At 39.6% G+C, this 27,536-nt stretch overlaps 2 protein-coding genes across 5 annotated transcripts; one reads left to right on the forward strand and one right to left on the reverse strand.

The window, feature by feature from the left end:
• The first annotated feature begins 4,467 nt into the window (after positions 1 to 4,467).
• On the forward strand, positions 4,468 to 12,215 carry CCN6 (cellular communication network factor 6). The gene is made up of 5 exons (XM_038133709.1): positions 4,468 to 4,679; positions 8,011 to 8,284; positions 8,636 to 8,878; positions 11,311 to 11,504; positions 11,914 to 12,215. The coding sequence occupies exons 1-5, from the start codon at positions 4,617 to 4,619 to the stop codon at positions 12,193 to 12,195; spliced, it is 1,056 nt and encodes a 351-aa protein (XP_037989637.1). The 5' UTR covers positions 4,468 to 4,616; the 3' UTR covers positions 12,196 to 12,215.
• Positions 12,216 to 12,227: 12 nt separating this feature from the next.
• Positions 12,228 to 27,097, reverse strand: TUBE1 (tubulin epsilon 1). Of its 4 annotated transcripts, none has more exons than XM_038133708.1 (12): positions 27,050 to 27,097; positions 26,903 to 26,976; positions 25,084 to 25,136; positions 22,904 to 22,958; positions 22,240 to 22,355; positions 21,112 to 21,233; positions 19,656 to 19,843; positions 18,670 to 18,845; positions 17,751 to 17,891; positions 16,066 to 16,206; positions 15,045 to 15,219; positions 12,228 to 13,997 (listed from the first exon to the last, which is right to left on the reverse strand). In XM_038133708.1, the coding sequence occupies exons 1-12, from the start codon at positions 27,072 to 27,074 to the stop codon at positions 13,839 to 13,841; spliced, it is 1,425 nt and encodes a 474-aa protein (XP_037989636.1). In that variant the 5' UTR covers positions 27,075 to 27,097; the 3' UTR covers positions 12,228 to 13,838. The 4 variants fall into 4 exon arrangements, with proteins under 4 accessions (XP_037989636.1, XP_037989634.1, XP_037989635.1 ...); XM_038133706.1 differs by having other exon boundaries at positions 22,886 to 22,958; XM_038133707.1 differs by having other exon boundaries at positions 22,904 to 22,961.
• Between the last annotated feature and the right edge of the window lie 439 nt (positions 27,098 to 27,536).

Raw genomic sequence — 27,536 nt, forward strand, 5'->3', positions numbered from 1 at the left:
TAGCTGGCACACAAACTATGTGTGTAAATAGTGCAGGAGTTTGGGAAGCTGCTTTACTATTTCCTCCTATAACTAACAATGGAAACCCTTTGAGAACTGTACAAGCCTCAGCGGACATTCACATGTCTCCTGACATGCAGGATTGGCTGCCCTGCTCAAATATTTATCCTGACGGTGATTCTCCCTGAGGAGCAGCTGTCTGCCTGCTCTGCAAAGCAGCCCAGCTGTGGGGGAGAAAGGCAGGGGAGGCCGGATCTGCCAGTGCTGGAGCGCTCACAGAGCTGGGCTATGAGGAGAAAAGCTGATTTGCAAATACAGTTTGGGCTGATCTGAGTTTATTCTGTCACAGTGAATTCAGCATCAAACTGAAAAGAGCAGAGCCGCTGCACTGTGTGCAGAATCGGCCAATTCCAGCGTGTAATAGGTTAGCTCGGTGCAGTTGAGCTTCTTTGCCTTGCTCGGTAGGGCCCCAATTTGTCTTCATTTTTATTCCTTCATTTTGGCTTACTTTTTGCAGCCTGTGCCTTTCTGGATTGATTGCACAGAGCCTGCCCTACAGAGCTAGGCAGAACACAGACTGATCCTGTTCAGTGTGTACAGAAATTTTTAAACGATCTGTTAACCAGAAACATGGAAACTCAAGCTGTCTTTGATGACAAATATTCAACTTAAAAAATTCTGAGAATTCCTAGTTTCACACTTCAGAGATGTGTGCTTTGGAATACAAGCATTTTATCACATTTTTTTCTGTGTTTAAGGTGTGTTAGAAGAAAATAGGATACAGACAACTACCTGCATGCATCAGTTTTGAAAATGGGGCCTAGTGTTAAACCTGCATGTAAATATTGTCATATACGAGGTCTCCTGTTATAGCTCAGAGAAACTTTATGAATTAGTTTGGAAGCAGAGCACAGCTGAAACAGAAACAGTGGCACACTGTGGGGAACATGTTATAGCTGCCCTTGTACAAAGCATTTCTACCCCTCCAACTGCGACCTTGGTGTTGCACATGCTATTGCTGAAGTGAGCATGTAGGACAAGATGGATTTCTGTCTCATTGGAAATACCCCCTTCATCCTGGGAGATGGATGGGAGATGCTCCTTAGTCAGAATGTTGAGAATGTGCTGTTGGTGGTGCTCCAGGAGGAGAGATATGGAACATTTTTGAGTGCAACTTTTGTCTGAAACTCAATTTGAAGAGAAGCAAATATGGCCCAAATTTACAAAAGCTGAGCAGCTGACCAACAGAGAAGAGAGGAACCTCGCAACAGTGCATTGGTGGTGGGCGGGTGACTCCTCTGCAAGGACCATCACAGCTCCCAGCCTCAGGCTTCCAGCTGGGAACTTCACCATACCTTTGAGCATGGCTAATCCCAGGACCTGGTGCATGCCATGCTGCCTGGCAACAAACCTGCCACTCCCAGCAGGGAGATGTCTGTGCCTCGGCATGCCCAAGTTGCCAGCAATAGCAAGCAGAGCTCCTAGCAAAATCCATCCATGTTTTTGGAGCACTGTTGTTTTGAAGAAGGCAGTTTCCTTCCAAAGCTCAAGTGAGCAAACAGCATATGAGACAGGGTGAGCCAAGGGCAATATGTTGTCATATAATGTTCCTATTCCTTTTTACCCATCTGTTTATTTATTTGAATGAGGAGACACAAACTGTAAGTTTGACTGAAACAGAGGAGTCTCTTTGCAACATCCATGCCCAAAGAATAATGAAACAGGACAATGTGCAAAAATCTTCCTGCCAAGAGGTGAACTCGCAGCTCTGGTGTGGGTCTGGAACAAAAACCCAATTATTAGGAATGACCAAACCCAACCCTGACTTTGATGGATTTTATTGCAGAAACTCCACCAAGCCCAGTAGGGACTATTGAAAATCCCGGCCCACAAGTATCAATAACGAATACCTCTGGCATTTTGTCTAAGACCTTGTATCCAGTCAGAATGCATGGTTATACCAATTTATGGGTTTATAACTCATACTTTTCCATCTCTTAAGACAATGGATTTACATGGCATATTTCACAGACAGGAAGATGACAGGAAGATTTTTTTCACCAGAGATGTGTGCAGTATGTAGAGGTCACTGAATATGCAACTAAATTACATTTCTGTTCAGGGTGGTATTAGAATGGCACCAGATAGCAGAGCAGGTTTAGTTCAGGAAATGAATGATGCTTTATGTAATCAAATCTGCAAGGGAGATTTGGCAAGGAGGATGCATACAGACAAACTATTGCTGAGTCTGGACATGACATTAAAAACATTAATTCTTAAGTTGTGGGGGATCACTAAAAACCTGCAGGAGAGGAAAAGGGCAGATCGCCTCCATTTATTGAAATCAGAGCCAATACTAGCAGAGACACAGACTCCCATACTCAGTAGTCAAAGCCCTGGTACACTATTTATGCATAGGAGTTAGTGCTGCTGTCTTTGTGGTCTTATGGCTACTCATGCATGCAGGGATCAGTGCTGCAGGTACTGCAAGGTCCAGCCTCATTTAAGTGCATTTGTTAGAGAAAGGCAGTGAAGGCACGTTGTTGTTTTGGAGAGCTGAGTCCTGCTATAGCAGAAGTGGTGCTCCTAGCAGCAGGCCCTTCCCAGGCTGAAGAGGTATGCTGACTGATTTGCACACATGTGAGCATTCATCCAGCCACCTAAAATGACACTTTAATGTGTTATATCACCAAAATGTCTTCCTCAGGGAGGAGCATTCCTCCCACTCTTTCCAAACCCAACATTTTCTATCAATCAGCTTAATTATACTCTAACCACAGTTTCAAAGTCTTACTCTCTAAAGCTCTGGTAACATGTTCTGCAGGTGATTCCAGCAAAATACACCATATAAAACCAATGGGTAGTCCTACAGAAATATCTCTCTCCTATTTCCCAAGACTGGGGACCATTATTAATATCAGACCAGTCTTTGCCAGCTCACATTTCCAGTCCTGCACTGGTCACATTCTTTATCTCTGACACACAAAGAGAAAAGACACATTTCAAATGAATGTTGTGTGCTCCCCTTGCAGTACTAGAAGAAGAATGGATGTGCTAGTTCTCTGGCCTTCCTCACTTCTTACAGGCTGGAGAGTGAAAGGGGTGTCTTTCGGGCTGCAAGAGAAAACTTATCCTGGAATGTCCTCAGACAGCTGGCACTGCTCATTATTATCCCTCTGAAAGGCTGCCAGTAGAGGTTTAGCAGCCTCCACCCTTGGAGGTTTTCCAGATCCAAATAGACAGACCCATAAGTAAATGCAGTCTGATCTCAGAAGGAACCCTGCTTGAGCTGGGCTTGGACTAGAGACCCCCTGGGCCCTCTTCCAGCCTCAACTACCTTCTGATTCTATGAAAGAAGCTATGTTTTGATAGGATACAGAAGAGACTTTAGAGAAACCTGTGTGCTATGTTCATAAGCTTTCAAGGGGAAACACAAGCTTCAGTCTGCACAGCCACACACCAGAGTAACATAATGAAATGAACTGATCTGCTGCATCCACTTGTCACCCAGGTACTGCCTGACCTTCATCTTGAGTTATGTGACAAAGTGATGTTGCTAAAGAAAAGCAATTTTTCCATGTTTTACAGCTAAATGCTCAAGAGTTTGGAGGGGCAGTTCAGGGTGCATTTGTAACCACAGAGGGCATGTGGTGCTCCAAGTCCGGGAGCCAAACAGAAGTGCTTGGACTGGATTTGATTCCCTACTCCCACTGCTGCCTCTGTCCATGCATAGCTGCTGTGTCAGTGTGGTCTTTGACAGCCTCCCCTAGTAACTCTTGGGCTTCAGGAGGTGCCTGAGCAAGGACAAATGTGAAAGAAAAACATTCACCAGGGCACCACCAACACCACTTCTGCAGGGCTGGAGCTTTTGTCTTACTCTGGAGACCCTCACTTGTTAGCCTAAAAATCAAACACATCACCTTGATAGTATTAAGGGGGAGGGAATTTGGAGATTTGAACAATCTTGTCCTTAAATGCCATGACACAGCAATAAGACATGGTGCATACTTCAGGGAAAAGTACATTATAGTTTGGGCTTCCCCATTAGGATTCCATGGAAAGAAAGAGTGCCGAATATGCAGCAGCATTTTAACACTTTAGAACATGTCCTCCCCTCTTAAGAGAGCATGTACTGACTGTGAATTTTTATGCAATCATTTGCTAGGCACAATACATTAGAAATTTTGAAGAACTCTGCTTTCTCCATCTCAAAAAAATACATGTATTTGGGGCTCTGCCCTTCAGATTTCAGAAATCCCTGCAATATAGATTTAGAGACAAGTTAAAAATAACACTGCATTTCCAGCAGCAAGACTTTAAGAATCAGATGTCACCCTACCCGACCTCAATTAAGTCTGGCTGAATCAGCTGGATGGGATCAAGCAGGGTGTGAAAATCTGTGTTCTAGCAGCGGGCAGAGAAAAGAAGACCAGTTGGAAATTTCAGTGTGAAGCTGGTTCAGTATGAAGAGGAGAATTTCAAGTGTGAATGCGTGTATGTGTTCGTGCATGTGCTGGGGAAAGTTGGGTTGGCAAGGGAGACAGAGGAGAGCTTTGTGTTCAGTGCTTCCTCTGACACAGCTCAGTCTGTTCCCTATCTCCCAGTTTCACTTCTGAATGTGCAGGAACATGCGGTGGCTCCTTGTTCCCACCATCTTCATCATCCCTTATACTCAACAGGTAAGTTCATTAAAAAGAAGAAAAAGATTTTCTCCTTCCTCACCTTGTCCTGGTTAAAAGTTTTTATTTGCTTTATGACAAATCAAATTTCAGAGAAGTAAATTCCTCATAAAGAATAAAGAGCCATTCTCTACTGCTGAGTAAATTTCATTTGCAGCTTATTTACTGCATCAGTCATGTTTTAGTAATTTTTTTTTCCTTTTTGTACATTAATATGACTTGGTGGGAAGAAAAAAGTGTTAGGGAAGTTTAAATTGTCACTGACCTTCTTTCTTTCTTTCTTTAGCAAAAATTACTACCTGATGCAGTAAGAAAGTAAACATCTTATCCATGCTCATATTCCATATATACATGTATACATTTGTTTGCAAATATATATATATATATATATATATATATATATATATATATATATATACACATATATATATATGTACATGCAGCAGTCTGACTTCAGGCTAGTTTTACAAACAAGAAAAGCACCTGGGCTGTGTTATACTTTGTCTCTTATGAGACAATTTTAAGTGATAGCTTTTCCTAAAGATATTTGTGTCAAAGGCCAATTTCATTACTTATTTACCTGATTTTGAAAATCCACTTTACGTGTATACAGTGTATTTATCCTTTACAGTTAAGATTAATGTCAACAGAATTTTCAAACGGCTGTTTCCCTCCCCTTTCTGCCTGTTTAAAGCCAGACTAAGATAACCACACTAGTGATAACACATTGCCTATTTTGCTATTTGCTTATTTATGCCTTATTTATTTATACTGACCTTGTTCAATCTTTAAAACATGGGAAAACAAACAACACATGAAAGGATCTTACACAATGGTCTCATTTTCTGATTTGCCCATAGGATCAGGAAAAGTATGCAAGGGGCTTGTGTGATGTGAATAGCTTTGGTATAGAAACCTGGGGAAGCACAAATTAGAAAAATATTTCACCTGTACACTGTACAAGCAAACTTTACATTTTCATTGTAACTTAACAGATATGTGAAGATTTTTCATGTGAGCTGAAGTTCTCAGTAATTCCACAGTGAAAACTGTCAGATATTTTCCTGATGGTCTTTTTCTTACTTTGCAAGAACTTTTTAGTCTCCCACCTTTCAGCTGACATCTTTCCCTAAAAAAAGAGAGAAAACTCCCCTAAGTAGAAGTCTGTAGGTTTAAAGCATGTTTCAATTTGTAATATAAATTAAACATTGGTTGAAGCACATAAGATTACTCCTGCTACACATAACCATTTTGAAACATGATATCTGATTCAAGCACATAACCTCATTGTGCTGGCATATGGCCAAATTCGATGATGATGATGATATGATGATGATGATGATAATAATAATCTGCTTCTAAAGAAAGAAGTAGCAAGAAACTGTTTCCTAAAGCAACTGTATTGTCTTAAAACACTGCTAAATGTACAGGAACACCTGCTTGCATTATTTCCAGAACAATTCTTTAAGAACCTTTATATTCCAATGCACACATTCATCAAATTAACATTATGGTTTGTAGGAAAGGCTTAGCTGCCTTAAAAAGTATACTTGAGGTAATTGTTTCTGTATTATTGCTGAATTCAGGTAGAAAGGATTAGAAGAAATCCTTTAACAAAGGACACATTTATAAAACTACTTCATACTGCATGGAATACCCCATGACATTGTTTAACATCCATCTACTATATGAACTGCTTATGTAAATTAATATCTAGCTTAAAAATCATTCTGCCAAAGGAACTTGAAAGCCACTACTTTGGAGTTTCATTAGTAGCTGCAGATTAAGATATCATAAGTATAGTTGTAAATGACCATGAAAAATGGAAATTAGGGGTAGAAAAAAAGCTTTTAAAAGGTCATTTACTACTGCATTCAATTAAGCCAGCTCAATTATGCTGCAAGAACTTTCCTGGGCTACGACATATGAAATACTGAATTCTGCAGATACTTCCAGTTTGAAAATTGTGCAGCGAGGAGCCCCAGCTGAATGACCCCTTTCCTTCAGCATCTCTGCTGGAAGTGATTTCTAACCAGTAGATCCTTGCAGTTTGGAGGAACAGATGGAAACTGATAGGCTGGGCTTCACATGCCCAGAAAAAAAAAAAGGATATATGTTATGAGTTATTTTTTCTGCAAGCTTGATGATGATACTGGCACCCGATGAAGGGCTTGGTCTTCTTTCCCTTTTGCACAGTCAGAACTGTGTGATGAGAGTGGTTTCCAGGCCCTATGTTGTATAGTGGCCAAGTGCTGTGCATGCCCCCACTTAACTACAGAACCAGTCATCCATGGAGAATAACTATACCACGATCTGCATTTCTGCTGAGATCAGCAGCATGAAAAGATTTAATGCTAAGATCTAAACTGCTAAGTTTTAGTTGGAGTTCTTAAAAAATGCAGATAGACTCTAGCTTTCTCAAATAGATCCTTTCACACTGTGCTAACTTAATCTGCCCCCATGCTTCAGAAAAATAAGCCTGTCAAGAATTAGTTCATCCTTCCTTTACTTAAATTAAAAAAAACCAAACCAAAACAAAACAAAAAAAACAAGAAGAAAAAAAAAAAAAGCAAAAAGAAAAAGACATGAATTCTGAGACAGAATGTGTAAACCAGTAAATTCTGGCTAGATCTTGACTTCCTGCTGCCGATACAAATCTCCTTAATGAGATGTGTTTTTGCTCTGAAAGCTTCAGATTCAATGAAGGCTTAGTCATGCAAATAAATGCACTCTTAGAAAGTGACCTATTAAACTCAGTACAGCTACTTGCTCCCATACTAGGATTAATTTTTTGCATCTAGCACAAGAGCATTTGTAAATATTATAATGCTCCTTCCCAAGCATTTACTCAAATTTTGGAGCAAAATTAACATTCAAAAGAGGTTCCTTATTTTAAAAAGGTCTTGCTGTCAGAACTGGCACACAGGACTGGCTGGCTATAAAACACTCCGGAATCAAAAGCTAATTAATTTGATAGAAGGTTTCTAGGAAGAAATACTTACAATAAAACCACCATCTACTTTAAAATACTTTTAAAAACACTTCTGTTCTGTTTTGTTCTATAGAAAGCAAAGGAAAGACCAGAGAATCACGTTTTGTACAAGCAGTAGGCCAGGCTCACTGGTGGAACATCTCAGTGTATGACACTGATAAAAATGGTCCTGTGCCTTCTACCTAAATCTCATAGCCTCTCTCATTTTTTGATCTTGCAAAATGAGAAATGTTGTGTGTTTTCATGCAACTTGTCAGTTTTTTCCATCTTGATTTCATTTTATGCTAATCCAGCTACACACACTGCATTCAGTGCTCAAAATAGCCCACTCTGTGTAAGTTTTTCCACAGCCCACCAGAGCAGCCTGGAGATAAACCTTCAGAAGCTGGAGAAGTCCAGCGCAAGGAAGTTTGCCGCTGGCCGTGCCGATGCCCGCCGGTGCCAGCCTGCACCCCTGGGGTCAGCCTGGTGAAGGATGGCTGTGGCTGCTGTAAGGTCTGTGCCAAGCAGGCAGGAGAGCCCTGCAATGAAGCAGATGTCTGTGATCCCCACAAAGGGCTCTACTGCGACTACTCGGAAGACGAGCCTAGGTACGAAACAGGCGTGTGTGCATGTAAGTCGCTCCTTCACGTTCCCTTCTTGAAATCCAAGAGGGTGGGGGCCACCAGGTGAATGGTTTTGGAAGAAAACTCTGCAGGTGCTGCACAGCTCTGTGCTAAAGAATTTATCCTAATTTAGTCCTCCAACTGCTCAGTCAGAGAATCTGAGAGTAGGGCTGGGACTGTATTTAAACTTACCTGCATTAGTTAAATGCCGTCATTGAGCACAAGCCTGTTATTGGCAGACATATTGATGTCTGATTTACAAAGCTGTGGATGTCATAAAGACTGACCACATTTAGCACTCCGTTTAGCAAGACCCATGTGCTCTTCCCATGTTAGTAACTGTTGTTCACCATTTTCAGATCTGGTAGCCGTAGGATGTGAGATCAATGGAGTTTATTACGCCAACGGGCAGACCTTTCAGCCCAACCAGCTTTATAAGTGCCTGTGTGTCAGTGGCACAATCGGATGCACTCCTGCATTCACACCAAGATTAGCAGGAAGCCCCTGCACCAGGGTCCCAGGCAGAAGGAAGCCAGGACAATCCATCTGTGGCCTGGGACAGCACAAGCAACTTCAATCAACCAACTACAGACTGATGTCAGGTGAGCCTGACTACACTGGTAAACTTTTCTGCACATCAGCCTTTCTGCATGTAGTGTCCCTGGCTCCAGCAGCCAGGCAGGCAGTGCACTGGCACTTGCCCAATTCTTGCTCAAGGCTTTTGCCAGGGTGACTGTTGTGTCCCACTTACCCCTCTTACTCTCAGGTCACAGACTCATTTCTCTAAACCTAATAAACGTGAAAAGCAGAAAGGCTTTTGGCTTCTGTCACCAGGGAATTTGCCAAAGCTTCTTTCTGCAGAGGTTTGCTGCTCATTGGATCAGCCCAATTAGGGATGCTGCTGGACAGCCATTTTGCAGCCTGGGAACTGCCCCACTTTTTCCTACTTTGTGGTGTTAGCCAGTCTTGGCTTTCACATACATATATTAGCACAACACAGGTCTCTTCTTTCAATAGAAAGCAGAAAATGATAAAAATTGCCTAAGTGGCTTTCCAGCATTCACAAATTTTGGTCACTGCAAGAGCAATACCCCACCCTCCCCAGCTCTTAATTCAGTCTGATCAAAAGCATTCATCAGCTGGTCCATGCAACTCTGCCAGTGTCAGTAAATATTCCCTTTAACTCCATTCTTGCTCTGCTGCTAACACTAGTTCTCTTTTGCACTCTAAGGAAGCACCATTGCCAAGGGCAGCTATGCCAGCCCTTCCCTGGCCACAGCTGCTATGTTTGTGCCATCTCCTTCCTTGTGCAAGTGCAACTTTCCATGGTGAAAGTCATCTTTGCCACAGCTAATGCAGGTACCAGAAAGCAGAGCCATTTTTATGGTGGCAGACTGAATCACCATCATGGATCACTAAAATAAGAATTGCAATGCTTATCAGAATAAAGTTTATCAAAGCATGCTAAGTAGATACACATCAATCAATCTTTAGGTAAACAGACCTGCTTACAAAACTTGAAGTGTAGTTTGGACAACTTCTCACATGTAAGCAAGGGTCACTCAAGTAAGCCAAAAAAAAAAAAAAATTCATCCTTACTTCAAATTATGATACAATACCTGTATCTAGTATTAAAGCATTTTAACAGAAATACACTTTATGTTGTTGTATAAACATGTATTTGGTAAAGCAACTGACTTAAGTGAAGAGAGATTTAATTTCTAGAGAACAGTGCTAATCTGATTGAAGAGAGACCACAGTGCATTGAAAACTATGGAAACCAAACCATGCGAGCCTCTGAAATACATCTCACCCCAAACCATATTTCAGATATCTGGAGAACAGCATTAAACTTCGTAGTCCTTCAGTGGATCCAAAAGCTAAAGTCCAGCCTTCAGTAACTCCTTCGCGGACTGTAACACAACATCGTTTAGTCTGGAATTCGGATCAGCTGCACAGCATAGCCTTGAGAGCAGACACCCAGCTGGCAAAGCGCACTTTCTGCTGGGCTCGGTTCAGGGACCCAACACCCTGTCCCTGTGATGGCTGTACATGCTGTAGGATGCTGTTCTTTGGGAATCTTCTGAAGAAAAAAAACTGGAATTTTTTTTTCCAAATAGTCTTCCCCCTCCCAGTCCAGCAGAAGTACCTTGTCAACTTGTCCATGAATTTCATGGATGGCTCAATGGGCTAATACGTATTTTGAAAAGTCCCTTTTCCACTAGAGGGGATAGTAAGTGCTAAATTTCATTTTACTCCTCTTGCTTTGTTTTCTGGCTTTCCATTTCAATTTGATTTACCTAATTCAGGTACACAGAGATGTAACTAGGTCATACTTTAAAAAATGTATGAAGTATAAACACCCATTTAACTTCCTTTTATTTGTTGCAGATCTGTGACAGGCTTTTAAAATGCTTACTTCAATGAGATCTTTAAATTGCTGTCTACTTTCTAAGTAGACAGCAGTTCTGGTAATTCCAGGTAATTCTGCATGTGCTCTTATATAAATGCACAGATTCCACACAGATTTTTTGTAGAACTCTTCCACAGCAATTTTGTTTCACTTTTAAAATATACTCCACCTAATCTAGGACTCAGGCTTTTTAGTGGTATCTAAAAGTGATTGGATAATTTTATTCCTCAATACAAACCCTAAAGTCTTATTGATCAATATCTACAAAGACACAAATAATAATGTTCTCAGCAGCCTTTATAAACTACGCTTGGCCTAAAATAAAAGAAAAATCTGGACATTTCATAAGAATTCCACAATTAGCTCTTTTCACACAACATTTTCATCACATGAAACCGGAAGGTCACATAATACATGCAATTTCATAGTCCTTGGTAGGATCTGAGTATCCAGTATCACCAAAGTGTAACTGCAGCTCAGCTGAATTTTGTATAAATGTTATTTATGTCTCATTTTTAGGTTTACCTACAAAAGTGCCTTCATGAACAGAAATCAAATTCTTAACCTTGTATTTTCAATTCATTCTTTTGGGGCTGCATAAATAAAATATTGCTGTCTTAGCTTACAGAAGCTTACCACTAGTTTTGAAGAAAAAGTGCCTCATACAGGCAACTCCCTGGACACCCTGTTCCAGGACCTGTGGCATAGGCATATCCAGCAGAGTGACCAACGACAACAGAAAATGTGAAATGAAAAAAGAAAAGAGATTATGCTTCATCCAGCCTTGTCCGACCAATATGCTGAAGAAAATAAAGGTATTTTCTAGCATAAAATTAGTTCCAAATAGAAAATTAAAATATTTGAACTAATGGAAAAATGGAAGTATTAGCAAGTACTAATAAAACATTCACTTCTTTCTTTCTTACGGGTTTTAGGTTTTAAAATAACTCTTCTGTGTTTTCTACCATTAATGTTCATGTTTCAATAGCAAACTACAGATGTGCAATTTCAAACAGAAGAATGTAATGTCCTGAAATATAAGTGCTGCTAATGCTGTCCTGATGCACAGTCATTCTGAAAGTATCTCCTGTTTGTTGACTGACAAAGGAAAAAACAGGCAGCTTTCAGATTGAGTAACTTTCAAGATATTTCTAAGTAAATGTTGCAACTCCTTCTTACATGATCTGCAATTAATGTTCAGGGTTTTCTGTTTTAATATTAAAGATTCCAAAGGGAAAAACATGTCAACCAACTTTCCAGCTTCCAAAAGCAGAGAAGCTAGTTTTTTCTGGATGCTCAACTACTCAAAGATACAAACTAACTTTCTGTGGAGTGTGCTTGGACAAGAGGTGCTGCATTCCTAACAAGTCCAAAATGATCACTGTACAGTTTGAGTGTCCCGACGAAGGCTTCTTCAGTTGGAAGATGATGTGGATAACATCGTGTGTGTGTCAGAGGATTTGCGGTGCTCCAGGAGACATATTTTCCCAACTCAAACTCCTATGACAAATCACACCATTGACAGTAACACATGGAGTGCAACAGCACATTCACAGCCTGAAGAGTCAGCATAACCCCTGCCACAGCAGTGTTTATAATGAAAATACACACGTGAATATTCACTCATTTATTAAATAGCACCTGTACAGTGCCAGAGAGCATCTTTTTAAATGCAATTGTTTTTATATGGGGAAATACATCCTTCTCAGGAATGTATCTAACACCAGCAGTGCTCAAACAAGAACTCTCGGTGACTGTGAAAGGTACAGCAAGAGAGCTTCATAACCCCTGTAACAAGCTTTTGCCTACAAATACAAATAAATGCTCCAACCTCTTGGGAAAAAAATATTGCCTTGTAATGCTTTATCTATCATTCTTAAATTAACATTTTCTGCTATACATCTGAAATAGTAAAACACATCAATGCTGAAACATTGAAACAAAAGTTGTCAACTTTAAACTCAGACTGCCTTTTGCAACAAGATAGTCTTTCTCTAGTGTTATAAACACAGGATGTGCAAAGGAACAAATAAGTGGGCAACTGCAGATAATAGATGCAAGACTTAAGAAAATTAATATTTTTAGAACATTTTCTTAAAAACGCTCTCAACAAATGTTATAACAACACTTTATTGAATACTTCTGGGCTTATACATTCAAAATTGTGCTTACTTACATATCCACTCCAACTGTACTAGAAGGACTTTAAATTTCAAGAAATCATTGCATCAATCCATTCTGATCTGTAACAGTTCACTGGCAAGCAACTGGAAATAGTTGTACATTCCCTTTTGTAAAAATTCTTACTGTAATATAAAAAGCTGCTTGATACCCTGATAATTATAAATATTGAAACATCTATTTTACTTGCATTCTTTCAAGGCTATAAGTGTTTTTCTCCAAATGGTCATTATAACTTCATCATAAGTGCACGTTTCACTCGGAGGTATTCTGTATTATCTCATTATCAAGTGCAACTCAGCATTCATGAATATGCATCATTAAAACATTAATTAATACTCCAAGCATAATACTTGAAACAAAATTTATTTTCTGTTATTGCTGATTTTGTTATTAACTGAGAATCCTCTAATATAGTTAACTACAACACAGGAGCAGAAATACTAAAATGAGGAACATAGCTTAGAGCATTCTGAAATGTCTACAGCAAAGTGCAAGAGAGCAGTTTCATTAGAGACTTGCTTTCATCTTTGAAAAGACTACATAGGCTTTTCTTCTCTTCGTAGTTGCTTGTTAAAAACTAAATCTCGCAACGGTGATCCTTCTTTGAAGCAAGACCAACCTTTAGTTTACTGTAAGTTGAAAGTCTGAGAAAATAATTACATTTTTGGCTGCTACATGCATCCTCTCCTCCTCTTCTTCACAGCATATTGCGTGTCAATTTACTCCACAGTTAGGATTACTGCGCTTACTGGTACCAGCCACAATTAGGTGCCTTCAAATCTTTCTCACAGGCATGGCTCACCACTTAATGACAACACTTGAGGTAAGGAAGCTGTTGTGCTGGACCCACTTTGGAATTACAATAGCCAGGCATGCTGCGAGTCATTCTGGTTAACTGAAGTGGCTGGATGCTTAGGAAAAGTGCTTTTTTGTTGTTGTTGTTTTTAAAATCAGTTCTTCCTTCTTTAAACAGCTATCTTCAGTCTTGAAGGATCTATTCTAGGCCCACCTTTTGTAGCATCCAATTCATTGTACTCTTCTATTAGGTCAGACAAAGAGGATATAGCTTCTGAAAAACAGCTTTGCTCCATCCCATCTACTCGCAGATAATGGTGAAGGTGAGCCTAAGAGAATAAAAAAAATTCCTTGTTATTCCTTTTCTTGGTATTCGATTGCTTTGGCTCAGTAAATACCATTTAGCCTGTACTGAACGGGGGAGTGCAAGCATTGCTGAAACGGCACTTAGAGACTTATGTCATGACATTTCTTGTTTAAACACTTGGCAAGTTTGGTAACAATCCCCTAGTGAATCACAGTCGATATTACTGACTTCTTAAACCCCATCTTTTCATACTATGTTCTTGGCTACACTTGACCAGCTGTGGATTGGGTTTACATAGCAGGGTTTTGGAAGCAGGGGGAGCGCAGGGCTGCAGGGGAGGCTTTTGAGAGAAAATAACAGGAGCTGCCTCCATGCTGAACAGAACCATCCCAGCCTGCTCCACTATGGACCTCCCACTGGCCACAGCTAAGCTCATCAGTGATGCTTGTAATGCCTCTGTGACAATGTATTTATTGAGGGGTAAAAATGATGCACAACAGCTGTGACAAAAAAGACTCAAGAAAATGTGAGAGAAACAGCCCTGCAGACACTAAGATCAGCAAAGAAGGAACAGAAGTGGAATTCTGAGGCTGGGAAGAAGGTAGTGCAGTGAGGGTGAAGGTGTTTTCAGTTTAATTTCCATTTTTTGCCATCCTACTCTACTATTATTGGCAATGAATTAAATTAGTTTTCCAAATGCCAAGCCTGTTTAGCCCATGACAATAACTGGTGGTTGTTCTCCCTGTCTTTATCTTGACCCACAAGTTTTTCACTGTACTTTTCTCTCCTGAAGCGAGAGAAAGCTTGGTGGACTCCAGGGTTTAGATTAGATATTTGGAAGACATTCTTTACTGTGCACTGGAACAGGCTGCCCAGAGAACCTGTGGATGCTCCACCCCACAAGTGTTTTTGGCCAGGTTGGATGGGGCTTTGAGTCAACTGGTCACACAAATAAAACCCTTGGGCTGTTAATTATAAACAGTCCCTTCACGACACTAGGATCTGGGTTTCAATAATGCAAGATGCTAATGATTAGTGACTATGGATGTTATAATGATAAGAGTTGCACCTTTTTCTTGTAGAGCTTCATAAATCTGTCTTTGAGTTCAATGAAAGTTGGTTTTACACAGGTGTTGTTTGCTAAAGCCAGAAGGGAATGGGAATGGCCCACAGGAGGTACTGAACACAAACCAGTTTTCCAGCCCTCTTGATTCCAGGAGACAAAGTGCAGAGAAGGCTTCAACCTGTGACACAAAAATTTAGTTAACTAAGGAATATGAAGAACACAAAGGCTAACTACTAACAGTTTCAACTATCAGTCTGAAAAACTTAACATTTAAGCACTCAGGATAAAGGAGGACAGTTGTAACGATCACGGTGAATAAGATATTTTAGACTTGACTAAACCACTGTGTCTCTATGTTAAATTTAAATTGCAAACATCAATCGTGTTTTGTTAATTTAATGCATTGGGATTTGAAAAGTGAAGTTACAAGTACCTGTTTCTATAAAAGGGACTGGAAGCACTCTGAGATTTAGTAAAGGGGCAGATTAATACTGTGTGAGGGCAATCAGAGTCTACCGGTAGTTTTGAAATAAGTAAAATACTTTCGATTCCCAGAAATTTTCCCTATGCACCCCTGCCTATAAATTCCATTTTACCTGCCTTCCCTGTTACATATATGTAGCTCAATATTGTTCAAGAAAATGGGTGCTAACAACACAGAGTTATTAAAATAAAGATAATTTCCTACCTATGTGAAAGTAACCATGGAAAGAGAAGGGCCTTCTGTTCAGCAAAAACAAACTTTTACTACAGAACTCCTTACTGGAGTTCACTGGACTTCACTTTTTTTTTGCAATTTGGAGGAAGAGAGGAGTAGCACCTCCCTTTATTTGGAAATCCAGGAATGACTTTTTTTTCACTCATTACATAAGTTAATTATGTTTTCATCCCTTCTAAAATTAAGAAAAGGAGGTTGGAGTAAACTGATTTGGTATTGAAACTGTTCAAATGAAAAGTTGGAATGCTCTGGACAACTGCCAGTTTCCGTACAAATGCCATGACTACTCTGTGTGGGATTACAAACCTTTCAATATTTCTGCGAAGGTCTGAAACCTGCACATTTCCTCGAACAAGAAGTGCACAGGCCAGATAGAGGCTGTGCTTTGGATCTGCTTGAATTAGTTGATGATCTCTGCTAAATGCATCTGAGAACATCTGATCCAACCTGGGTGAAAAGAACACAGTTATCTACTCTTACTGAAGTAGGATACAAAAGTTCCTCAGAATGCTCACCCTCAGGGTTTAAAAGTTCATAAAATTCTTGATAAAGGTACATTAAATCCAGGATAAATGTACCTTTAAATGATAGGAAAGATTCAAACCTTTATATGTACATATGTTGGCATTAGAAGTTTTTAAAAACACACTGGATCCATTTTTTCCTCACCCTCAAGTTACAAGCCACTGTTGAATCAGAGAAGTTGCCTTTATAAAGGCAATTTGAGGCCAATGGTTACAAAGTCTTAAAATTATGTAAAAGGATTTAACGATTTGGGGTTCTGGTTATGTGGCAATTTGAGCGGACAATCTCACTGGGAAGGATCTGACAAGGAATATCAAAATGCTGACCCTTACAGAACTGATTATCTGCCTGTTACACTTCATTATTTAAAAGGATCAATGAGTCATAGAACTGCATTAATTTTGATTAATGATTTGGGAAAAGACAGGCTATTTATACTTGTCTAGTCTACTTACTCTAATTTTATCACACATGACTGCTTTAAAACATGACACTGCAGGTCATATTCTTTCTCTTGTCACGTTCTTAAACAAGTTTCACTGTACTGTGGGATACCAAAGATGGTGCTCTGTGGACCCACAACATCTAAGCTATTCTTTCCATTTGTTCCAAATGCTGTATATTTATAATCTCTGCTTCTTTTTTCTTATATCACCTCTGCCACAATCTGCCTATTACAAAAAAAAAATAAAGGAGAACAAAATATTACTGTTCCCACTTCATTCTGAAACATCTTTGACTGACCAGCTTCTCACAGTCTGCTACTTTCCCCCCAGCCCTGTACTGTCTCCTCAAGGTATGTTCTCAGCAGATCTGACTGTCACAACTTGCTGTTGGAAAGTAAGTGTGGTCCTGCCCTGTTCTCCACTTTGCATACTTCCATCACTTACCCTTAGGGGTCTCTACCGCTATTTATCTCTATCTCACTCTTGCTGACTGAACATAATCCACCAAACCCAGTAAAATCTATTTTACCTGGAAATTTTTCTGCTATGTCAGAGGGATAAATGTCTCACAAAATCTGACACGTCAGCTTATCATTACAGCAAGATGTTAAATAGGCTCACTGCACTCACTGCATCTCCAGACTGAAGTAAGATAAATACTGAATTATTTCCCCAAAGAGCCTGGTTAATCCCTTGTTTGTCTTTAGAGTATTTTGTCAGTCAAGTGCAAGCTGTTACACAAAAAAACTTGTGGTGTGGGTTCTAAGTAATACGTTTTCCCAACAGAAACATTTCCAGTAGAGATTAAAAGGATGTCAAGTTTACTGGCTCAACCATTACAGAGAAAAGGGACAACAGATGTTCCATAAATCAGCAGGATGAGTTTGAAAATGTGGCAGATATACAAGTTTCAGAACTTCCACCCTTAGTTTTGCTACAGAATGGAATTTTTAAATGAAAACTGTGGAAAAATCAGAAATTAAGCTTTAAACGTGAAACTCCAACCATATTTTTTCTTACCTTCTAGAAGGAACATTAACATCTGCCAGCGTATACAGAGGAGTCAAGCTTGAAACCAAATAATGAAGTCGAGGAAATGGAACCAAATTCATGCTGATTTCATTAAGATCCATGTTTAGGGAACCTTCAAATCTAGCAGAGCTGAAAAATTAACAAATTGTTATGAAACTGCTAGAAACTAAGTAAATCACTTCTATAAGGAAAACTTCCGTTAAATCTATTTTTCAGCTGTTCTGTACAATAAAATTGTAAAACAACACAGCATTCAAGCAAGTGTTCAAGTATAATTACAAAACTGACATCTGGCAGAAACAGTGCTATGTCTTATTTACTTATACTTCCCATTAAAGAACAGTAAGTTACCAAAATGATTCCTTGTTTCCCAGTTGTAGTCTTTACCACTGATTTATTGTCATGAATAATGTTTAATACCACTTAATACTGGTTAATTAATACCAGCTGGTTAATACCAGTTAATTAATACCACTTTTACTAAACAGGCTATAATAAAACACATGTGACTTAGCATTCCTGACAAGCTGTTTAAAAGAAAAACAGGCCAACCAGAAGTATATTTCTGGCAACAATAGACAATTTATGAGCAAAAATGATCTGACAATATTTACAAAATAATGCCTAGAAAGGCAAACCTCCGTGGGTTCCATTAGGCACTAGTGAAAGACAATTTCCTTCTGCCTATAAACTTACCTTAGTTTAAAGACTATCATGGCTAAAGCAACGCCACTGCAATCTGAACATTTCCAAATACTCTAGCATTTAGTAACCAGTTCTTATAAAGAGAAGACTCATATTGTAATATGAGTAATTAATATTACTCAAGCGGATGCAGGCCTGCATATATACAGCACCCACCACTTCCAGCAATCCTACTTTGTTAGAGGAATAACTTGAACTTTACCTTGTCAGGTTCAGCAGCAAGTTGGCTACAATGTTATTCATTGCATCAAATGGCTTCTCTTGTAGTGTTTTTGCACTGCCTGCACTTGATGTTACCAAGCTGTTTTGCTTCACAGTTGATCCTAACTTCCCAGAATTGATCATCTGATGAATTTTATTAACTATCTCAAACAGAGACTTTGAGAGAGAGGAAAAAAAAAAGCACAGAAGTAGTCTTGAACACAGAACTTTGAAATTCAGGACCACACATTTAATTTCTAATAATCTTGAAAGCTTAGACATTGTACTGTTAGGTTAAAGATTATACCTTGATGCATCTAAGTCCAACTTTTGAGCAATTCCAGTTGACTGAAGTGTTTCTAAGTCTGTGCCTTACATATCACAAATATATACACAGCTTGACTCAGAAATTTGAATTTTATTCAACTATTCAAAATACTCATGAAAATTTAAAAAGCAGTTTTAGAAGAGAACACCTGTGAAGCAAAAAATATAGTCTCTAACCAAATTTCACTTTCTCTTGCTTTTTTCATAAACAAACAGCAAGACAGCCACCAAAGCTATATTCAAATGAGTCTAGCACGTTGCAAGGCCAGGTATATCTATGATTCCCATATCACTAATCAGCACAGTTAAGCTTGTTGGAATCTGGAGAGGTCAGAGGTCCTTGAAGCACGCAATTAATACTATGCACAAATTGATTGTTAAAAGAATTGAAAACACTCCCTTTCAGTAAACAGAAGCTTTTCACTGTTTATCTTGAAATAGAAATTTTAAAAATTCACTCTAGTTTGAAGGAGCAGAGCAACTTTTTAGTGATACCCACGTTCATTTTAAAAGCTTGCAAGTGACTTAGAAGTTAAATTATTACTTTAAAAACTAAAATTATGCTTTCAGAGACTTGGTATGCAAATCAGTACTGAAAAAGAAGAGACATTTCCACATTCTAATATAAAAATATTACATAAGTAGAATATAATTTCTTACTTCATTCTCTATTGGTAGCACACAGTCTGCATGTTCATTAAGCTCCTTCATAGCCAGAACACTGTTATATGGAGAAGTAATAACATCATCTTCACCAGAAGGATAAACTGAAGTAACAAATCTATATACTTCTGGGAATTCCTCCTCAAGCAAATTTAGTACAAAAGTTCCAAGACCAGATCCTGTCCCTAATTATGAATGAAGACAGAATGAGAGAAGACAGGTTCCTCAGATTATCTTAGGCTCTACAACTCATGTAGAAGACATACAACTTTTCAATTATATATGTTAATGAATATTTTCTGAAGCATTTGGCTGACAGTAGAGGGTACTCAAATGTAATTAAGGCAGGAAGGTTTGTCCCAGACAGGAAAATAATTAAGTAATAAAATTATTTCCCAGAGTATGTCAGTATGAAATATATATTCTCAAAAATTTCTGCAAACCAAAAAGTCCTATTATGTAACAAACATTTTTCTTACCTAGTATTTCTACTTCTTATTTTGAATTCTTTAATTTGAATTATGAAATACAACATTTGCTTAAAAGCATTGAACTGCCCCAAACAATACTATTTTTGTTTTAGGATTTCTTTATGACAGAACTGCCCCTTCCCCCCAGCACACAGGCTTTTTTCCTCATTAACATGAAGCACACAGCCCTGAGCTTGAAACAGAGAACTGGATTGTGGTCTTTTCTGAATATTCACCTACATTCTCAGTGGCAGACAATTTAAACTATGAACAAGACAGCAGTTTTCACAATAACAGAAACGGTACCTCCAGGGTCTGTGAAATTAGGCAAATGGCCACAAAAAAGGCCCTTGACAAAATCCTTGCTTCATATTTAGAGCTATTTTCTGTGTCTTTTTCCACATCATAACCAGTTATAATACATGCTACTCTCAGATTTCTGGGGTAGGAAGGCTTAATGGCAATGGAATAATGACAAAATTGTCACTGCAAAGGATTCTTCCTTTTGGCTTATTAACTAACTAGAACAGATTCAAGAGAATTATGAGGAAGGAAAACAGAAAAAACAAAGTTTTTCTGAAGTTAAGCAACATTAGAAGTCTCCTTCAAAGCCTTTTGGAAAATTCTTTCCCCACAATTAAAACAATTATGACAATGCTGTTGGTGTTCAGAGGTCACTGACCCTTCTTCTGATCAGTAATACCTCAGTGTTTGTCTTTGGCACCTGTCTTGATCTACTCACTGCCTCATCTTTAGAATTTTGGCTGCATTTTTGTTCTGGGTAGCACATCAGAGCTCCTCAGTGCTCTAATAAAACTAGTGATAAATAATTACAGGTCCACTTAATTGTACTATGTTAATTTTTTAAATCTGCATTCTGAATGATGTAAATTATTATATTGATTTTCTTTTCAAGATCCATGTATTTTCTTTTTTTCATCTGTGGCTACTGCAGTCATACTCCCCATAAAAAGATTACTTACCACCTCCCATGGAATGAATTATAAAGAAACACTGTAGACAGTCACAATGCTCAGCAGTTTTTCTCAGCTTTTCCACTATGTTTTCCTGGTACTGACAGCCATATATCTTATGACCTACAGCCCTGAGGATATGAAAAGGACTTTAAAACCTCCCCTCAAAAAATCAAACTTTCAATTTCTAATTTTAAATCCTTCTATGTGACATTTTAGAGTTCAGGGTCCAGAACTGGGTGCAACACCTCATCGGTAAGAGTTTCTAAGTTGTGACTACATATTAGCCTTTGGGAGTCAGGACATGGTTTAAATTGGAGCATGCAAACAGGTCTAAGTTCACAACTTTGGAGTATACACCTATTATTCTGTACTGAAAAGGAAATAAACTCCCATGCTGGATAATCCAGTTGTAGTAATGAAAGCTACATAGTTCTTAACAATAAGAGATATCCCTATGTAATAAGTGTACAGATAATCTTTTGAGTACTATGCAAGTCAGTTGCTACTAGTAACAAAAAACCCCCAAACGGCTCATTTTCCACACACTTGTCTGCTAGATGGTAAAGACTGCTTTACTCTCCATATTGCACTCTCTTTTGGTACATTTGCTGGTGATTTGCTTTCCAGTCTGTAGTGTGCTGAATATTATTAGAGCACCTTAAGGTCTCTGTGAAAATTTGGAATGCATTACCTTAACCAATCTTTTTCTGAATTTTTCTTTTGGTAATGTAGTTTATATGCACAAAGTCAGACTCTGCTTAGAAATCAGAAGTGCGTTTGTTAATATATCTCATTTTCACAGTAGCTGCACAGACTCAAACTAGATTATGGCTTTGACTACGCAATGAAAGCAGCTGAATGCCAAAGAAACAACAACAAAAAAAAAGCATGCTCTTTTGTAAAGAAAATCAAAAAAAGAAGGAGAAAAAAAGAGACAAAATGATATATCAGCAGAATTATTCTTCTGTAAAAGCCTTTTCAAAGCCCTCCTCCAGGCAACAGTGACTCCAAGTTTGCTGGTAAAATGCTGCAGCTCTCCAGGTGCGGAATGACACAGAAAGCTACAGTTATCATTTCCCCTTTCAAATGCCATCTAATTAGCTGCTAAGAAATGTGTTCTAAAGAGGTTCTCACCAGTTGTTTCCTGAACCAGAAACATCTGTGATAAGCTGCTTGCTATCAAACACATCCCTCAATGGTCCCTGTAGAATTTCATTTACTACACCCTCCTCCATGTCAATCAACAGTGCCTTTGAGAATGGAAAGAATTTAAATTCAGTCAGTAAGCAAACCACCCTTGAAATAATCACAAAAAGAAATATGAAATTATTGACAATACGAAAGGAATTCTGTTTCTACTCTGCTCCACAGAAACCTTTTTTCCCCCAGCTGTTAACTAGGAGACCAACTAGATTCACCTTAGCTGATTTGCTAGTCATTCAATAAGACTGCATTTCAGATGAAATTTTGTTAAAATTTCATAATGTTTTGGCCCATTACTGAGGAACAAAAAAAAAATGAAAACATTTTTATGTTTCAAGTTTCCTTGCTCCTTAATCATTTAAAATCAACCCTTAGCTAATAATATCTGCAATAATTTTATTACAATTCCAACAGGAGTTACCCAACAAGACTGGCAGCAAAGTACATTACTGCATTAATAGAAGTTAATATTGGAAATTTTACTTTCAAAGCAGTACTGAAACCTGTATGCAATTTTAAAAACTTCATGAGAATTCCCACACAGTTGGACATAAATATTCAATGTAAAAACAGTGACCTTTATAGATTGTCTTACTCGTGCTTTTAAAGAGCAGATTTTTCCTTTGTAAATATCAGGACCATTATCACCACTTCTGAAAAAAAAAATAGTAACAGAAAAATCAAAGATCATATTTGCAGCATAAAATATATACTGCAATAAAATTTTATCTCTTATATATTGTGTTCGGAAGACTACGACAAAGCAAACAAACAGAAACACCCTGAACATGCTGCTAATACCTTATAATTCCTGAAAGTAATGCAATTACAGGACATGAACTCAATCAGAATTATCCTTAACATTACTTCAAGAAGCTGAAAGATAATCATAAAGGTACAGCCTCTGCTTTGTAGCAATTCTACAAGCATTGCCAAAACTGGAAAGGATTATCTTTTATCAGCATGTGATATGTGTATCCACATCAAACAATGGAAAAAATTTCCCTAAGAGCTTTTCAGTGGGGGTAGCACAACACTGTACTTGTACTCCAGGTGTGAAAGCTCTGTAACTGCACCAGCACAGTGCTGTGCTTGACTTATTCTGCTTATTATGATTTACCACTTCAGAAATCCTGCTGGGCTGACACAGCTAAATCATCCTTCTTTCCCAGGACTGGCTGTATTGAGCCAACATAGCAGATTACACATGACGTTACAATTTTCCCACTCAAATGATGAGATACTATGGTCTGGCCAAACTATATCCAGCACAAGGGGGAAAAAAGGCAGGGATACTGGAAGACTGATCTTATTTCCTCTTCCATTATTTACCTCATCTGGGAGCTGGCCAGATTAGGTAAATCTGGCCTAATTTTAAAGTATGTCTTGAGACCATTCTACATTTAACCACCATTATATTCACAAAACATCAGCTAAAATTCACTACAGCACCAATGTTGTGACCCTACTGAGTCCCATCAGGAACAAGGGGAAATGAGTTCAAGGCTGCACTGGATTACTGAAGAATTTTCCAACTTGTCACTCAAAGATGGTCTCTAGACACTTCTCATTAGGGCAGCAGCTCACAGCAGCCTCCAATACCCACGTGATTCCTCTAGCCTACACGACACCTGCAGGACTACACTACAGCACCAGTAAATCCTCCTAGAGAATTTCTCTTCAGGGACTAACAAAATTCAAACAGGAAACAAAACCAATCCCAAAACAACATTTATTTTTCTTACTGTTGGCATTGTGGTCTTTCATGCCAGATCAAACTTTCAATCACTTGGATTCAATTGCTGAAAAAAAATCCCAATATTCCTAGAGCTGTGGGATGGCTTGGGTTGGAAGGGACCTTAAGATTGTCCAGTTTCAACTTCCCTGCCATGGGCAGGGACACCTTCCACTAGACCAGGTTGCTCAGAGAGAAAACAGATGTTTCCACTGCAGCAAACCTGTCAATTACAAATTTGATGGTTTCATCTGGCACATACAGAAACAATTTTTTATGATGCAATTTTCTTGATTTAAAAAAACATAGTATTCTTGGAAACACCCATATGGAATGACAATAACAAGCTTCAATATGTTTGCAATGTTCTTCCAAAGAGGTAAAAAAAGCAATTTGGAATTCAGTGCTCTTCTAGCCAAAATCACATTGCTGTACTGCAACCTTTTCATACAATGGAAGGAAACACAGGTTGGTCAAATATTTTTTTACTAATTAAAATGCAAGAGGCTATCCCAAGTACACATTTTCTTACAAACTGCAAGGATTTTTGTAACTGGAAAGATAAGAGATGACTGAATGGTTTTAAGGTATGAATTGGTTAACTTATAAAAAACAATTATAGACACTACTCTGGGTTACAAAACAGTCAGATAAATAAGACTATAAAAATGTCAATTTTTTTCTGACTATCTTATATACAATTCCTCTTTCAACTCTTCAAGAAATGCTGCTCAGTTGGTATTCTGAGGGCACACAATCTGTTATCTGCAGTGGCAAAAGCCATCAGATCCTGACTGTCCACTTTTGGTACAAAAGGAAAGGAAAACAAACTAACACACTTTCAACACATTTAACTACTGAAGTATGTATAAGTAAAGTGGAAATGCAAAGATAAGGTTTTGAGGAGAATACCAAAAAGCAAAATCTTGTTCTAGTACAAGCTACATATGACTTAAACAAAACTATAACTTAGGTTAAAAGAAGATACTACAAGGGCTGATCTACCATGTCAACTCATGAACTGTTTGATAAAAACTTACCTTGTATCTATGTTCCTAAAGAAACTGCTTAAGGCTTCATCATAAATTCCCTTCTGAAAGGAAACAACACAAAATGATGTGTCATGTCAAAAATTCTCAGTGCTTTTTCATGGAATAATTTAAGTTGGCAGGGACCTCTGAAGGATATCTGTCAAACTTTACCACTTGAAACCGAGTGAACATCTCTGTTGAATCCAGCTAGTTCTAGTCATCTCCAAAAAGAACGTTTTGTTGAAACATCAGCTTGCTACTAAAAACTGAGAGAATGTAACTAGGAAAATAATTTTTCCGCACAAGATTAAGCAACTGTAGTAGTTTACTGAAGATCCCAATGCAATGATTAAATTGAAGAGCTGCTCTTCAGCTGACTCAGTTCGTCACTGATATAACTCTCAGTTCATCATAGGTTCCAAGCCGGTGATACCAATACCCATGGAGTTCTGCAAAAAGGACAGCACAACCACACTGATTCTTGAACTCCCTGGCAAGGGATAGCATGGAAATTACTTACACCAACATAAAACTAAAGAGATCTGACAAGTTGAAATACCTTAAGTGCTTTATAGTCACAGCAAGAAAAGTGTGATTTTGTTTAGGGTACTCAGCACAATCCTATGCCCTCCTCATGTTGCTATTTTGGTCAGTAAAACTGTACAGCAAGCCATGGCATGAGCTAACGTGGAAAACAATGGTGGGCTTTGGGGGTGTCCTCTTTTGTTTTACTGCCAGTGGCAAAGTACTAGCACTGAACAGCCCTCACCGTGTTGTTAACTGCCTCAGACCTGCTAATGCCTGGCTGTAGGGAGACACACGGAGCCTTTCAGGGCAGAAATGCTGGAGAAAGCTGGCCAGAATTAGTGATCACAGAATATTCTGAGTTGGAAGGCACCCAGAAGGAACATAGAGTCCAACTCTTAGCCCTTCAAAAGATACCCCAAGAGTCACACCATGTGCCTGACAGCGTTGTCCAAATGCTTCTTGAGCTCTGTCAGGCTTAGTGCTGGGGAGTCTGCTCCAGTGCCTAACCACTCTCTGGGTGAAAAACCTTTTTCTAATTTGTAACTTAAATGTTCCCTGACACAACTTCAGACCATTCCTTTGGGTCCTGTGACTGAGAAGAGATCAGTGTCTGTCCCTCCTCTTCCCCTCAGGAGAACCTTGCAGACTGCAATGAGATCCTCAGTCTCCTCCAGGCTGAACAGACCAAGTGACCTCAGCTGCTCCTCATCTGGCTTCACCTCAAGATCCTACACTATCCTCGTGGGATGTTCTCTAACAGCTTAATGTGTTTTTTTACATAGGGGCACCCAAAACTGCACACAGGACACGAGGTGAGGCTGCCCCAGTGCAGAGCAGAGCGGGACAATCCCCTCCCTTGCTTGGCTGGCGATGCTGAGCCTGATGCCCCCAAGACACCACTGACCCTCCTGGCTGCCAGGGCACTGCTGACTCATGTTCCACTTGCCTTTGACCAGGACCCCCAGGTCCCTTTCCATAGCACTGCTTTCCAGCATCTCATTCCCCAGTCTGTCCGTACATCCAGCGTTGTCCCATCCCAGATGCAGGATGCGCTAATCCCCGTTAAGCTTCACACAGCTGGTGACTGCCCACCCTCTGATTTAACAAGGTCTCTTGACAGATAACCTTACGTTTTGTTTTCATGATTCGTTAAACGGCACAAGAAGCTGGGGGTGGTTGTGCTCACAGTGAAGGGCCCTTGGTTTGAGCAAACAAACACAGCGCTCTGCAGCCACAGCCACGGACGCGGACGGCAGCGAGGGCGGCTCGCCCCGGGCCGGCGGGGCAGCGGCGCCCTTACCTTGTTGACAGCGGCGTGTTCCCGCAGCGCCAGGTCCCAGAAACGGCATCCCACCTGGTTCCCGCACTGTCCCACTGCAAAGGGGAGAGACACGGCTCAGGCACGGGGAGGGGACGGCGGGAGGTCTGGGCGCCACGACCACCTTACCCTGCACCACCACCGACTGGGTCATGGCAGAGCCGCCGGCGCAGGCCTCTTTCGAAATCGGCGCCCGGAAGCCGCGCCCCCTGAGTTCCTGCGGTGGAACGTCCCAACCGTCGCTTCAGCTGCGGGCGCTCGCCGTCTTCCCGCCGCGAGTGGAACGTGCCATTAAGGAGCGAGGGGGGGGGAGAGGGGGGGGCAGCACGGGGCAGTGGTGAGGTTTTCAGGCACTCGGTGAGTCTGAGGGGCACCTGAGAGGGGCTGCGGGGTCTCGGTTGAGGCCCAGATAAGGAGGCCTGACAAAAACCTAAAATAAAGTCTCTGTACAGGAGAACAAAAGTATCTCCATACACTACAGTTCATTATCCTTTATGGATAAAATGTTGCAATAAAGAAGCGCTTTATTTTCTCCAAATACATAATTCAGGGAGATGGCGTGAAATGTGCGAAACGGTATGAAAATACAAACTAAAAATTAAATGAAAAAGCAGCC

The sequence above is a fragment of the Motacilla alba genome, chromosome 3, assembly GCF_015832195.1.
Source record: "Motacilla alba alba isolate MOTALB_02 chromosome 3, Motacilla_alba_V1.0_pri, whole genome shotgun sequence".
Lineage (NCBI taxonomy): Eukaryota > Metazoa > Chordata > Aves > Passeriformes > Motacillidae > Motacilla > Motacilla alba.

Bases quoted from the DNA above. Each gene is read 5' to 3' on its own strand.
- CCN6 (XM_038133709.1), top strand. From the start codon at position 4,617: ATGTGCAGGAACATGCGGTGGCTCCTTGTTCCCACCATCTTCATCATC. The intron at 4,680-8,010 runs GTAAGTTCATTA...ACTCTGTGTAAG, and splicing joins TCATCCCTTATACTCAACAG to TTTTTCCACAGCCCACCAGA. The intron at 8,285-8,635 runs GTAAGTCGCTCC...CACCATTTTCAG, and splicing joins CGAAACAGGCGTGTGTGCAT to ATCTGGTAGCCGTAGGATGT.
- TUBE1 (XM_038133705.1), bottom strand. From the start codon at position 27,074: ATGACCCAGTCGGTGGTGGTGCAGG. The intron at 17,892-18,669 runs GTAAAGTTCAAG...TTAATTTTTCAG, and splicing joins TTGCTGCTGAACCTGACAAG to CTCTGCTAGATTTGAAGGTT. The intron at 15,220-16,065 runs GTTTGTAATCCC...TTTGTGTCACAG, and splicing joins CTTCGCAGAAATATTGAAAG to GTTGAAGCCTTCTCTGCACT.